The sequence below is a fragment of the Echinops telfairi genome, unplaced genomic scaffold (genome assembly GCF_000313985.2).
Source record: "Echinops telfairi isolate 266 unplaced genomic scaffold, ASM31398v2 ScPeMD7_2291;HRSCAF=2852, whole genome shotgun sequence".
NCBI classification, from domain to species: domain Eukaryota; kingdom Metazoa; phylum Chordata; class Mammalia; order Afrosoricida; family Tenrecidae; genus Echinops; species Echinops telfairi.
In genome coordinates, this window is record NW_022106189.1 from 32,371,640 (window position 1) to 32,387,209 (window position 15,570).

General features: G+C 46.7%; 1 protein-coding gene across 1 annotated transcript in view; it reads left to right on the top strand.

Annotated features, from left to right (window-relative positions):
• The first annotated feature begins 12,327 nt into the window (after positions 1–12,327).
• WWP2 (WW domain containing E3 ubiquitin protein ligase 2) overlaps positions 12,328–15,570 on the top strand; it is a 140,908-nt gene continuing 137,665 nt past the window's right edge. Inside the window, exon 1 of the mRNA XM_004704577.2 lies at positions 12,328–12,409. Within this exon, the coding sequence (XP_004704634.1) occupies positions 12,340–12,409 (70 nt within the window). The 5' untranslated portion in view covers positions 12,328–12,339. The remainder of the gene's footprint in view (positions 12,410–15,570) is intronic.

The following is a 15,570-nucleotide window of genomic DNA, read 5'->3' on the forward strand; positions in this document are numbered from 1 at the left end:
ATTTTATGGTTGGGGGGGTCACCACCACATGAGGACCTGTATGAAAGGGTCTCGGCATGAGGAAGGCTGAGAACCACTTGTGGGGTAGGTGAGAAAAAGCCTCCCTGAGAAGGTGACAGCTGAGCAAAGGTCTGAAGTTAGAATGAGGGGGCAAAAGGAGGCTGGATGAGGGGAATCCAGTCAGGGTTGACTAGGAACAAATCCAGAGACACTCGTGTGTATACGAAAGAGCTTCCCCTCCAGATTCCGTAGCCCTCAAACCTACACAGGGGTCTGAGCGGCTTAAAGACAAGAGGAGGAAAGTGAAACTGGAATGGACGTGGGGTCTTGCGACCAACAAGTTCACTTCACACAATAACCCAAAAAATAAAAAAAAGAAAGAACTTTCCCAAGGATCAATCTGGAGCCCCCCTCCCAGGGGGACGAATAATGGAAAAGTGGGTGAGGGGTGACGGAGGACAATGTAAGATATGGAAAAAATAATCTATAACTTATCAAGGGTTCACGAGGGAGGGGGCAGAAATGGGGAGCTGATATCGGGCTCAAGTGGGAAGAGAATGCTTTGAAGATGATGGCGGCATATGTGCGAATGTGCTTGACACACTGGAGGCATGTATGGATTGTGATAAGAGATTTAAGAGCCCCCAATAAAAATATTTTTTTTAAAAAAGGAAAGAGCTTTATGTTAAAGAGCAATTGTATATTGAGAAAACATCCCAGCCCAGTCCAGATCAAGTTCATAAGTCTGATATTAGCCCATATGTCCGATACTAGTCCATAAATGCCTTTTTAGACTCACGCAGCACATGCAATGATGCCCAATACAGGAAAGTCATAGGCCAGTGGGTAGAAAGTCTTGTGGATCCAGAGGTGGTGGAAGCATCTCTGGGTTGGCGGGGGTCTCCAACTGGCTCCTGCAGTTCCAGGGCCCTGGTTCCATCAGCTTAGCTCCATGTGGCTTGTCAACAGAAATGTCAAGCAGAGAGTGTGTGTGTGTCCTGCCTCCAGGGAGAAAGACAGGAGAGGAGTTCCCAGAATCCTCAGGAGAAGGCCATCCCCACACAGAGGTATGATTGGCTATGGCCTGATTGACAGGTCAGACTCCACTCCTTTGCTTAAGTTGACAGGAAGATTATGTAACTGCCATAGGAAAGGAAGGAAGCATGTAGCTGAATGGAGGTAGAGTGGTCTGGCAGGACACAAAAGACTGAAAGAGGCCATGCATGTCCCTTGTGTAATTGTGGTCCATCTGGGAGTCCAGGGTGTCTGCAAGGGATTGAGGCTCTGGGATAGTGATAGGAGCTGAGGTTAAAGAGGCATTGAGGGGCGGGAGGAGAGGAGAGCAGGTTGTGCAGGTCCTTGTAGAACATTGTAAAGATGGTGGTTTTCACTTTGTGAGTTGGAGCTATTGAGGGTTCTGAGCAGCGTAGTGACGTGATCGAGTTAACCTGGAGCCTGGTGGCATAGCGGGTGAAATGCTGGGCTGCTAACTGAAAGGAGCGCAGTTCACACCCACTCCCTGTTCCTCGGAGAAGCAGGCGGCACTTGGCTTCCATAAAAATTCATGGTCAAGGAAACCCTTTGAAGCAGTTCTTCTCTGTCCAACGGGGCCACTGTGAGTTGGAATGGACTTGGTGGCAGTGGGTTGAACAGAGTCACTCTGGTCAGTTTATGGAGAGGGTCAAGGGGAGCTGGAGGGTTGAGGGTGGGGTGGGCAGTTAGGAGGCTCAGGAGAAAGGTAGGCCAGAGTGGGCATCACTGCGCAGTGAGAGACAGTTGGATTCTGGATACATTCTGGAGTTGAGCCAACAGGATTTGTTTATGAGCTAGGTTGACTGGAGGATGTGAGCGAAAGAGAGGGAGGAGTCAGGGATGACACCCAGGTCGTTGGCATGAACAACTGAAAGAATGGAGCTACGGTAATTAACTGAGGTGGAGGGAAGACTACAGAAAGCTCAGGGATGGGGCCCAGTGGCGTCCCTGTTGTTTGTAAGATGCCGATTAGAAAGCCCAATGAAGGTGTTGTGGGCAATTAGATGTAGAAATCTGGCAACAGTCCTGGGCTGGAGATACACACGTGGGAGCTGTTGGCATATGGATGTACTTAATTCGGAGGCTGGATGAGATCACCAAGGGAGTTGTGTCGGTACATTTCCAGGAGTGCTTCCTACCAGAAGTTACCTTTTGAAATAGAAGCTTGTTGTAGTCGGTGTTCTAAGTTCATCAAAAGCATTGTAGTTAGACGAGGGGAAGTAAAAAATGACGGCTATAAAACTCTAGAAACTTTTATGACACAAATGTAATAAAAACAGGAAGCTACTATTTCCTGACATACCCTCCATCTAGGTTTATATACTTTTTAAATTCCCAATGAAATTCCGCAGGGACAGCCCTTGCCACCCTCAAAGAATGAGCAGGTAGGGGCATCGCGATGGGAAGAAGTTCCTGGACACAACTTCCCTGATCCTTTCCTCCACGGTTCGGTTGTCTGTTTTCTGAAAGCTCGGATAAGCCTTTGTGACCGTCCTGTGTCTTTTGAGAAAATCTGTCTAGATAAACTCTTGGCAATCCTCCCGAGCCAGCCCTCACCTTCCGAGTTGCCCTCTCGACTTTAGATTTAACTGTCTCTGCAGAACCCCTTGGAAGCCACAAGGTTCTTTTTTTTTTAAAGACATCCCAACACAACTAAGACAAGTGCATTACTGAGAAGAGAACTCCAGCAATCCCTGATCACAGAGACACGTATAAGCATGTTTTGCTTGGAATAAACTTTTGCACATACGAAGTACATCTCTAGTGGCAATGCTTTTAGACTCGTACCCGCATTTCTTTGGGCTGTGGGTGTCTCGCTGCTTCACTTCTTGTTCAGAGCTCCTTTGGAAAGCCACAAGTTAATGGGTTTCATTTTTTTCCCTTCTTGAGCAGCCTACCCTTCCAAGTGCACATCTTTGTAGTGTTGCTGAAATCCATGTTGGTGCCAGTTTCTGGAAACAGTCTGGCCTGAGGGGCTTACAACCAATTTAGAGACCTCCAGCAAGGAGAGCTAAAGGGTTTTCAGAACTGTAACATGTTGGTTTTATTGTTTGTCAGACATCCTGTCCTTTTACAGATTTAAAAAGGAGAAACCACAGCGAGGCGAAGCAACCAGCGTTTGAGGACATACAGTGAAGTGGGGCCAGAGCCGTTGTCCTCTGAGTCCAAATCTGGTGCTTCCATCTGTATGCTAGCGTGGTAGTGGGTGTCTGGGCAGACTCCCGTGGGGATCCGTCAGGGACCTGCTTTCAAGGGCCTTTGAGTCACTTCAGTCTCTTAGGAACGCAGGAACTTGAGCGGTTGGAAGAAAAGGAAAGAGCTTGTTTCCATTAGCGAAGGACTCGCTAGTTCAGTTCCCCATACCGCCTCACCTTCCCAGCTGACTAACAAGCATCTAGCGAGTTCAGTCAGGCACGCACTACTTCCAGGGAAATTCCGAACACCTCGCCTGAGCATGGGCAGTCCTCTGCCTCCGTGCCTGCCCATGCCTTTGGCTTCCTGTGTTGTCTTGTGATCTGTTTTTTCCAGCTTCGTTTTGCTATTAGCCGAGTTCTACCCCACTTCCAACGGGAGGGAGATGACTCCCTCCCCTCCTCTCTCCTTTCGTTATTTGTACACATGTTGTTTGGCCAAGTTCGATGAGGTGCGATTATTTTTCAATATGGGCCTTTGGAGAATGGAAAGTAACTCATGGCTGGACAAAGGAAAGACGCCAACAGACAGCGTTGATGTTGGAAATGAAAACGCGTGCTCCGGGGAGGGAGAGGGAGGACCGTTTGGACAGGCCCTTCTGCTAGCACATTCTGCTAGAGGTGGGTGTGGGGCTGACTGACGGACAGCGAAGAAACTGGCAGCCCAGTGGGTTCTCACAGTGATTGTCCCTACTCTTCCCCGTCTCGGCCCCGCTGGCCCTTTCTCTGGAGATCCGTGCTCAGTGGTTTTTGACTCAGAGCTGGATCAAGAATTTCAGGAATCGAGGTCGCCGCCATCCTGGAGCCTGTCATTTCAGCATCAAGAAGAACTGTGCTAGCTTTTGGTTAATATTTGAAGCGCACTTAACCTGAACTCCATCTAATCTGTACACTAATCTTCGGAGGGCTGTTTTCACACATGAAGAAACTAAGGGCGAGTCTCCTACTCGACCTCACGCAAGGTCTAGTGAACGGTCTAGCCTGCTTGCCTCTAAAGACCGGCCCAGGGTCACTTGATCTGAAAGATCCTGTCAAGGTTGGATGGTCAGAATGTCCAAGGGTGAGGTAGGGCAAAAAAACCCTATTTATCATATAATAATAGGGTTCCTTCTGCCACGGGAGGAAGGGGAGAAGGGAGGGGATAAAGGGGAGCTGTTATCAAAGAATTCAAGAAGAAAGAAAATGTTTTGAAAATGATGGTGGCAGTGATTGTACAAGTATGCTTGATCTAATACAATTATGGAATGTAATATCTGTAAGAGCTCCCAATAAAATGATATTAAAAAAAAAAAGAGTGCCCAAATGCGATGGGTGCCTTCTCCTCGCAGACTCTGGAAGGATTTCTAGGAGCTCCTTTTACCTCATGCTGTGGGCATCCAGTTTCCTGTTGTCTTTTTCATTGACATCTTTCAGTTACTTTTTGAGAGAGGGAGCTTTTGTGAGACTGCACATCTGAAAATACTGTTTTCTTCGTCTACTTTGATTGATGGTTTTCTTCTTTATAGAATTCCAGATCAGAAATTATTTTATGTCAGAATCTGAAGGCATTGTATTTTCTTAGAGCATTCAGTAATCCCAAAGATGTCTGATGTGGTTATGATTCCTGTGACTAGGAGTGCTGTTGTTTTTCCTTTATTCTCATGTTCTGGAAGTTCATGACAGCATGCCATAGCGTGGCTCTTTTTTCATTTCTTCTAGGCACTCCGGTGGGAACCTGTCTTGAAATGGGTAGTCTTTAAGGATAATTTGTAACATTTCTTTGCCAATCTTCTTTTTTACTTCTGGACATTAAGTCAGACATTAGATGCTTAAGACTAATCCACTATTAAATAATCTTTTCTATCTTATATACTATCTTCTTTTGGGGGTATTTAAAAAAATCATTTTATTGGGGGCTCGTACAACTCTTATCACAATCCATACTGTGTCAAGCACCTTTGTTGTCCTCATCATTCTCAAAACATTTGCTTTTGGTATCAGCTCCTCATTTTTCCCTCCCTCCTTGCCCCCTTGGGGCTACTTTTTAGTGTAGCTTTTCACTTTATCAGCTTTGTTTCTCTTGAGAATCATCCTATACAAAAGTGCTTTCTTATTCTCAGAATGTTTCTTTAAACAATGATCTATTCTTGTGTCATAGAAGCAATATTTTCTGATGATTATTGTTACTTTGAGATTAAAAAAACTTTTAATTCAAATCTTTTCTAAAGAAATTGAGAGATCATTTGTGCATTTTAAAATTCACCGTATTTTAAAGTGCACAACTTGAATGGTGTTTGGTATATCCATAGAATGGTATAATTATCACTACCGGAATTTAGCACTCCTTCCCTGACTGCTTTTTCCGCTAGCCTCTGGTAAGTACACAGCTGTTTTCTGCCTCTGGCCTAGTCTGGACACTACCTAGAAATGTCAAGGTGGTGTTTTGCTAATTGGATTTTGAGGGCCAGACAGAGGCCCCCATAATTGACATGGATTATTGTTAATAAGCTGTGGACTTTATAAAAGACATTGGGAGTCACTACCATGATTCGAATTCGATCTTGCAAGTCTGGCTAGACTAGAGGATGTACACTGGTACAGATAGGAACTGAAAATCCAGGGAATCCAGGGCGGATGAGCCCTACAGGACCACTAGTGTGAGTGGTGAAACAGGGAGGGTAGAGCGAGAGTGAGTAGGAAAGAGGGAACCGATTACAAGGAACTGTGTGTGACCTCCTCCCTGGGGGACAGACATCCGAAAAGTGGGTGAAGGGAGACGTCGGACAGGGCAAGATATGACAAAATACCAATTCATAAACTATCAAGGGCTCATGAGGGAGGGGGGAGCGGAGAGGGAGGGGAAAAATGAGGACCTAATGTCGGGGGTTTAAGTGGAGAGAAAATGTTTTCAGAATGATGTACAAATGCTCTTTACACAATTGATGTGTGTATGGATTGCGATAACAGTTGTATGAGCCCCTAATAAAATGTTTTTAAAAAAAATCTTATTTAGATATAAAAAAAAAAAAAGACATTGGGAGAAAGAAAGCATGGGTGTGTATCTACCCTATTTCTCCTGCTTCCCTGTAGAGTTTCTTTCTGCTGAGCTCTTTGTAGAATTTATCTGATTGATTGCATTTTGGGGCCAACAAGTATAGAGCAAGAGGACTGATATTTCTCCCACGTAACAGGGCCTGAGGGGCCTTCCGATTTGTTTCGAAGAGCTAGGACCAAAGGCAACACCAGCAGAGAGCTTGTGGAGAACCAGCTCTTCTTTAAATAATACTGCCCTCACCAAAGTAACCTCAGGAAAGAAAGCGTTCCCCAAAGACTTAAAACCCTTTTAAAGTACATTTTTGTTTCGTTCTTAAAGGCTATAAAAAATGAATCACTTGCTTTCACCCAGTTACTGAAAGATTAATTTATAACTAGTAATCTTTCCTGCATTACTCAAGATAGGATCTTTTCTTTTCTGTTAAATTATGAAAATCATCAAGCGTATAAAGTGGTTCAGAAAATAAGACCTAAAAATCACCATCTGGATTTAATGAATATTAACATTTTGCTGTGTTTGCCTCAGCACTTTCTTTTTAAAACAAAATGTTGCAGATACAGTTGAATTCCCCCACCCCCCAACCTCTGCTCAGCACTTGGTGTGGCTTCTCCCTGTCTCTGGCATTAGACTTTCATTAGTATGTTTGTGTGTTTCCACAACATGCACGGTGATGTTCTGTATGTTTAAACAAATCCCAGCAGCACTGACTAGATACTTGGCCTGTTACTTGCCCCACTCCCTCACCCTCCAGACTTACAGTTTGAGTTTGTCCATGTGGATTGAATGCACCTATTTCAAGTACTGTCCTGTGTGATGCGATGGTGTTTTGGTTGGTTGGTTTGGTTTGTGTTGGGGAGGGTTATGTGTTGATTTTGAGAAAACCCACTCACTGTGGTGTAGGCCCAGCGGTAGTCTTTCTAGAACCTGATCCCCGCCTGGGCTCTCCCACAGTGCTGTTGGACGGGGGTTTGGTTTCCAGCCGACCGCAGGTGGCACTCTGGGGCCTTGAACTACTCTGTGGTGGTTGTTGGATGACATTCAGTTGGTTCTGACTCAGAGTGACCCCAGACAGCAGAGTAGGAGCCCCCCACCCCCCAGCTCCCACCCAGGTTGCCTAGGCTGAGGTCTGAGTTCTGCTGGTGTGAATGATGCAGTGAGGAACATTCTGCTGGTGGTGGAGAATCTTCTCCTGGCAAATACCCAGGAGAGTAATCCTGGGATGCAGGGGTGGGGGTGGGGGTGGGTTACAGTCTATGCCTCTTTGACCCTACTAGAAGTTACCAAGAAGGATAGGAGGCTTGTTACCAATGTCAGTCGTTAGAATCCTAACCTCTCAGCTAATCTGGTAGAAGGGAGAGAGTGTTTTTTTAAAACACTGCACGCCAAACAAGTTTAATCCATTGTGAGCTTCCTCCGAGTTGGCTCTAGTTTGTGGCAGCCCCATACACACAATATAGGAGTGTTGTGATCTGTGGGCTTTCATGGGCTGATTTCTAGAACCCACTCTTCCTAGGCTGTGCTGAATCTATTTAGCATCATAGCAACACCATAGCTTCTACTAGTAGCCTCAGGTCCTTCTTGGAAACGTCTAGTGGAATCTAAGATGCATAGACTGTTACCCCCTCCAACCATGCTGTCCCTCACATGTTAGGGGAATTGGATTGTATCCCAAAAAATACATGTTGTAAAATCCTGACCTCCATGCTGGTGGTCAAATCCCATTTAGGAAAGGGCTGCCTTTGTTATGTTAATGAAGCCGGAGTAGGATTAATTGAGTCAATCTCTTTTGAGATGTAAAAGAGATTAAACAAGCCTGGAGAACGGGTGTAAGACAGATGCCAAGATATTGAGGAACCAGGAATCAGAGTTGAGGAGACCAGGACCTTGCTTCTGAGCCAGAGGCAGAGAGAAAGCCTTCTCCTATGCCAGCACTCTGGATTTGCATTGCCGGCTTCTTAAACTGAGAAATTTCTTTTCTTTTTCTAAATCATTTTATTGGGGGCTCTTGCAGCTCTTATCACAATCCATCCATCCATTGTGTCAAGCACATCTGTACATATGTTGCCATTATCATTTTCAAAACATTTGCTTTCTACTTGAGCCCTTGCTATCAGCTCCTTATTTCCCCCCTTCCTTTTGAAACTGTGGCATAACTCTTTCTGAATATAAAAATCAAACCCAACTCAGTGCATTGAATCGAGTGTGAAACTTTGCAAGCCAACACAATGTATTGTTTTAAAAAGAAAGTGCTGAGGCAAACACAGCAAAAAAGTTATAGATTTAGGCTAGAAGAGCCACATCAAATAAATCCTTGCCCCTGCAGTGAGGTTTTTTTTTTTTACTTTGTTGACATTCTTTAATCATACAACTAGTCTCACCCTCCTTTTCTGCCTGCCTCCCTCATTAACATAAATTCACAGCTCACTAAGGGTTCTAGCTAATCTTTTGAATAGCTATTATTACTTGGATCTGATATAACTCATTTTTGAGTTCTTAAAACACTCACTGCCACGAGCCGCTTCAGACTCCTAGGGACCCTCACGTTGTAGTGAACTAGCATCCCATGGCAGCCTCAGACAGTGGCTGGAAACACTGTCTGTCCCACACCCCCCACCTGGTGAGTTGTGGACCAGCCCTCTGTGATGCACAGGACATGCCTTGGATTGTTGTAGAAGTAGAGTGCCACGCTTTTCTCCTGAGTCTGTCAGCTCTGCTGAAACCGGGTTATCAAGCCTCATAGCAGTACCCAGCCTCTTCTGACAGGTGGGTAGTGACTACCCATGAGATGCGTCGGGCTTATAAATAAGGCCAGTTTGGGTTGCTTGTGGGTAAAACTTTGAAAGAATAAAACAGATTGTTTGATGTTAGCTATGGAAAACATTAATATCACTTAGCTGCAGTGGCAAATGGATTCTCATATAAAGGGCTTCCATTGTTAGGGGGAAGCCCAGTGGCACACTGGTCAAAGTGTTTGAGTGTTAACCAAAAGATCAGTAGTTTGAACCTGCCAGCTGCTTCAGAGATCTGCCTGTTGGTTTCTGTAGGTTCCTGCCCGAGAAACCCTATGGGGCAGTTCAACACAACCCCATTGCAGTGGTTACTAGTTGGAACTGATAAGATGGCAACCGTTTCTAAGTTTTTCTTTTCTTTTTTTGGGGTCTCTTACAACTCTTATTACAATCCGTACATCAATTGTATCAGGCATAGTTGCACATATGTGGCCACCGTTCTTTTCGAGACATTTATTTTCTTTTGAGCCCTTGGTATCAGCTCCTCCCCACCCATGGCCCCTTGGTAGATAGTAAATTATTATTGTTTTCCTATCTCACATTGACTGCTGTCTCCCTTCCCCCATGGTTTCTGTTGTTCTTCCCCATGGAGGGGAGTGTGTGGTTATGTGTTGTTGGGATTGGGTCCCCCTTCCTGCCCCCCCTCCCCTTCCCCCTACCTTTGTGGTACCCCTATTCCCATTCTTGTACCTGGATTCTGTGTGTTGTGAGCTTTTATCTCTTATCTCTACCTGTGTACATGCTCTGGTCTAGTCCAGAGTGAGAAGCCGCACTGGGGTCCTGATAGTGGGCAGTTTTAAGTTTTGCTTAAAGGGACCCCTGGGTAGTGCAGATGGCTAAGTGCTCGAAAGGTTGACGGTTCAAACCCACCTAGAAGTGCCTCAAAAGACAGGTGTGGCAATTTGCCAAAAAATAAACAAAAAAAGTTACTTCCTCAACATGCCTGTGGAACAGGCCTACTGTGCGCTCTGGGCTCCAGGACAACTAACAACTATATACATGTACATATGTATATGTATATTTTTCTCTCTAAGGCTAAACAACTTTTCAAAATAAGAAATGAGGAGAAAGCGATATTAATCAAATTGAAAAAGGGTTGGTGGGACAGGAATAGAATAGGAATTTTAGTCTTTGTGGAGCAGCAGTTCTCAGTGGGGCCTTCAGACCCCCTGGAAGCTCCTGTGACGCCTCAGGTTTTGCATGGACAAAACTATTGTGCTAATAAGTTGAAACGTCTTTTTTTCCACCATGATTACATTTGCCCGTGGCAGAAAATCGAAAGTGAGTCCCACCGTCAACACCTGAGCCTGAGTGAAGTGGTGCCCCCACTGGCCTGCGGCTGTCAAGGGTCACCACAGCACACGGCGCTCGGCCAGGGGCCAAAGCGAAGCCAGTGTGGCTCAGGAAGGCCGTGACGGGGCAGTGGGCTTCTCTAGCAGAAGGCCCTGCAGCCCGAGGTGGGAGGCTCACCCGAGCACTCTGGCTGCATGCCTCAGTCCAGGACAAAAGTGAAAAACACACACACAAGTGTGTTTGGATTAAAAGCTAAATTCGTTGCTTTTCCTGTGAGAAACCATTTTCCCCTCAATAGGACTCAAGGGCAGAGAAAGTCAATTTGTGTTTGTGGCAGGTGTGTTCTTGAAAATGAATGAACCATGCCCATTGCTTCCTGGAAAGCAGGGGACTACATGGTTAGCCAATACTAAAATGCAGTTTTTTAAAGTAAAAATTACTCTTTGGGATCACCTGTTTATCTGCCAAAAGCTTGGCACCTTTCCAGTATTTAAAGGCTTGCCTGCTGAGCTTTGTGGTAACATTAACATGATTAAAAAAATTACTAATGAAATGAGGGAGGAGCCTCAAGGAGATAGATGACTGCAGTGACTGAAGCAGTGGGTTCAAACCGAGTGACAAGTGGTGAGGGTGGCACAGGACGGGCGGTGTTTTGTTCTGTTGCACCAGGGTCTCAGGAGTCTGAATTCGCAGCGCACCACCTTACAGCCACGAAACGTGTCAACAGTGGAGTAGCTACATAACTGCATGAGCAAATACTTTCCAGATCACAAACTCTGTCACAGAATCACCCATGAGGGAAAGATTGACTCGGAGTGGAAGCGACGGCCTTCCGCTTCCAGCCAAGTGGGTGGGACAGGGACTGGATCCACCCGCCTGCCTGAAATAACAAAAAACCAGACAAAGGATATGACAAGACATTTTTAGAAATTAAACCTTTTATTATGAATCGGGAAGGTTTACAGAGCATGTCATCATTTCACCAACAGCAATTTACTCACATTCTATTCAGCTCGTCCATTGCAATCTCCAGCGTGCACCCTCATTCCTATCCTGCTTCTTCCCTGTGCTTCCTGTTTCCGTCCCTCCTTTCCTGGCTCTCTTTGACTTTGCCCTTGGGGAAATGCAGCCCTTTGGTCTTAAACAGTTCCCTGTTCTCATATGGAGGCGAGTTCAGCTTCGAACCTGCGGGGTACGGGCCATTGTCTTAGGGGTTCCACCAGGCTCTGTCTGACCAGTAAGCCTAGTCTCTTTCATGATTTTGAGTTCTGTTCCACAGAACAAACTACTTTATCCAAACTAGAAACCCCGCTGTCTTCGAGATGATTCCGACTCACAGCGACCTGTAGGAGAGACCAGAACTGCCCCTTTAGGTTTCTGAGACTAAGTCTTCATGGGAGCAGACAGCCTCCCCAAGCTCTTTCGCTGGATGGTTCAATCTGCTGACCTTGTGTCTGATGTAACCTGCTACTCCACAGGGCTCTTTCCCACTCTCTCTGGAACCTTCTAATGTGATCTTTTCAGAGCAGTCGGTACCAGCTAGTTCTTCTGGCCTCAGGGTTGTGGAGTCTGGCATTTGCGTGGTCTGTTAGTCCTTTGGACTTATTGGACAAAACAATTTTTAAGACCATGGGCACCAGGGGAGGATGGGGAGTGAACCCTGAGTGGTGGGGAACAAAGGAGGAGAGGCCCCCATGTGCCCTGGTGCACTGCCTGGAGACTTCTCCTGAGACTGACACAGCAGTCTTCTGTCCTTCCTAGGCTATCTAAGACCTCCTCAGCCCGAAAGCTAGTACAGGGCAGACGGAAAAACTATTGCAGGATGGACAGATGGACAGACCCTGCCGGGAGTAGCACAGCCACAGGTGCTTGGATGGTTATACCGTCTCGCTCTCTCGCTTTCACTCCAGTATTAAGATTGGGTTCGTTCTCCCCATCTTCTCAGCGGATCTTCTCTAAACCCCCGGTTGTGCTTGTCTTACAGTTTCACGGTGATGACATGGCATCCGCCAGCACCAGTCGGGCAGGAGTGGCCCTGCCTTTTGAGAAGTCTCAGCTTACTCTGAAAGGTGAGTGGCGCCGTGTGCAGTGTCTGTCGTTTGAGGGCTCAGTGTCATCTCCGGGAAGGAGGTGGAATTGTGTCACGCCGGGGCCTAGAGAAGGGGCCCTGATGTTGGGCTGCTCACCGGAAGATGGGGGGGCTGGTATCTGTCCTCTGCTTCAGGACAGAAAGAGCAGGCTGGCTGTGCCACGGACCACTTCCAGTCCTGGAAACCTGAAGGGGCTTCTTTGCTGCCCGAGAGGTTCACCCTGAGTCGGGATCGACTGGGTGGCAGAGGGTTTGGGCAGAGGGTTTGATGTGGAGGGCCACGTTTGGGGACGCTGAAGTGCTCATCTTCAGTGCCGCTGCTGTTAGGCACCGTGATTGATTCTCAGTGGTCATGCCCCGCCCCCTGTGTCAGACCTACTCTGCAGGGTTTGCCTGGCTATCGTGCGTTGTTTCAGCATCCAACAGCGAACTGCAAAGTGGCTGTGGGAGAGAGATGGGGCCGTCCGCTGCCAACCTTGGCAACCCCCTGGGGCAGTTCTACTCTGTCGGACAGATTCTGCTGTGAGGCGGAATCGACTTGAGGGCCACAGATAGGAGCTATGGAAGTGGCTCATCAGGTCTTTCTTTCCCGGAACTTCTGCGTGGATTTGAACTGCCAGACTTTTAGTCAGCTATCCAACACACTTAACCACCGTGTCGCGGGGGCTCCTTGTTCGTTCTTAGAGGTTTGTCAGAGGTGAAATTCTTGAAGATGCGTACAGTTGTGACTCATGCCCCAAGGTCAGGCCTTGCCTTTCTTTTCCAACTGCACTTGAGCCCTGTGATCTTGGCCAGCCTCAGGGCTAATCTCTAGGCTCCGTCTTATCCTGGGCCTGCCTTCCAAATGCCATATTTGTGTACATAGCAGTCACCTTGGCATCTCGACTGACACTGCCCGTCATTTCTTCTTTTTCACATCCTGGATCCAACCCTTAGCCACATTTGGTTTGCTGTGCCTTCAAAAGGCATCCAACATTCAACCCTTCCTACCACCCCATTCTCCCACTCTGTAAGTCATGCTCATTTCTAACCTGGGTGGAGCCCCAGCCATGGGCTACCTTTGCCCTGGATCCAACACTCTGTGGACCACTCAACAGCCAGCAGTCTGTTAAAACCTAAGCCACACCTTAACATGCCTCTGCTCGACCCATCCTTCCGATTTGGGGAAAGAGCCCGAGGCCCTATCAGGACTAGAGCTTTCCTCCCTTATCTCAGCTCTGGCCATGCAAGCTCCTTGCTTCTCAGTGACTCCACTGGGCAAGCTCCCGTCCCCAGGCTTTTGCCCCTGCTGTTCCCTCAGAATGAACAGCCAGTGTGTGGGGCCAGGTTGACTACAGGCATACTCCTCTGTGTATAAAGAAGAGCTTTATTCAGGAAGCACTTGTATATCAAGAAAGCATCCCAGCCCAGCTCAAGTCCAGTACTCGTCCACACGTCCCTCTTCAGACTCACGCAGCCCCATGCAGTGATGCAGCATGCAGGAGAATCACAGGTTGGTGGGTGCAGTCATGTGGACCCTGGTAGGGCTCCGCTTTCAGTGTGAGTAGCGCAGAGAGCATACTTCCCAGGGTCCTTCCTATGAGAAGGTCACACTTCCAAGTGGGCAGCATCAGGCCGACTTGATTGACAGGTTTGACTGCACCCTTCGCCAGGACTGTTTAGTGGACATAAAATCACTCAGCTAGTCCACCTGACTTGTTCCCTCACTTCCTTCGTCTTTACTCACAAGTCTACCTGTGAGTAAAGTTGCCCCCCCCCCCCACTCCTTCTTTCCCTGCTTTGGATTTTTCCTCCTCAGCCCTTGTCACTATTTAACTGACTTTGTTTTGTTTATTGACAGGTTTTTTTTTGTTTTTTTGTTTCCAATGGCAGGACGCCCCAGGAAGGCAGGGCTTTTTCTGATTTAGTCACTGTTGATACAACTAGCAGAGTGCCTGCCAGCAGTGAATGAAGGCAGGTGGTTTCTGGAAACCTTTGTTCTACAGCAGAGCCCTGGGGGCGGGGGACCGCCCTTGGTGTCCAACCCTGGGCCTTTAAACCTGGCCATTTGGAGACATTTTATTTCCTCATGATTATTTCTGGAACACAAATGAAGAATACAGATGCTTTAACGTATATACTCGGGTATATGCCGAGTTTTCAGCACATTTTTTTATGCAAGTTTGGTGGTAACATTAGGTGCCTCGGCTGATATTCGGGTCCGCTTATACCCGAGTATATATGGTACTTCCTAGAGTCAGACAATTTGAAAGTCTCTCTTTGCTTCCAGTCCCCAACGTACGTACGTACCCCCTTAGAGGAAGCCGGTGGTGTGTGTTTCTTAAGTGTCTCTTCTCAGGTACTTTGTGTATATCCCAGCACTCATGCATAGATACCAGCAATAGTTTGTTGTAGACTGCTCTGCCCCTTCCTTTATTATTATTTACAGTCATCGAAACCTTTATTAAACAAAAGTGCCCAAATGTGAAGCTATTGTTTCTTGAGATAACTTCCATCTAGTCTGTACACTTCCTTCTTTTGATTCTTATTTTATCATTTTTAATCCCTTACTGTGAATTCAGTGAAGGTTTACAGGGCAGATCAGTGTCTGATTCAACAATTCATACACATCCTCATTGATTGTAATTCCCACCAGGTAACTCACTTATCTCACTTCCTCCCTGTGTCCCTGGCTTTGTCTTGGGGCAACTGTTGCTCTTTTGATCTCAAGTGGTTAATCATTCTCAGGTATGTGTACCTCCTAAGTGTTACTGATTTGTATGGCATTACCCTTACATACTTGACTATTGGTTGGCAGAAAATTAAGCCATAGACATTTATTGTCTTTACCATTTTACACAGTACAAAATTACAAAAGAGCCTCCTTTTCTTTTCTTTAATTTTTTTCTTTCTCTGATATGTCTGCATGGCATTCCATTGTATGGCTATGCAGAAACGTCTCACCGAGTCCTTCAAGGACAGTTGGGAGGTTGGGACAGAGCTGAGGAGGGTCTTGAAGATCCACCACGGCAGGCGGTGCCTGTGGGAGAGTATGCGATTACACCTTGGGAAAGCCCTGGAAAATGGAAGTGCTGGTGCAGGTGTGAGGTCTTGCCTGAGCATCCCCTCCTTCGGCAGTGGTGGGGTGGTGGGGTGGTGGGG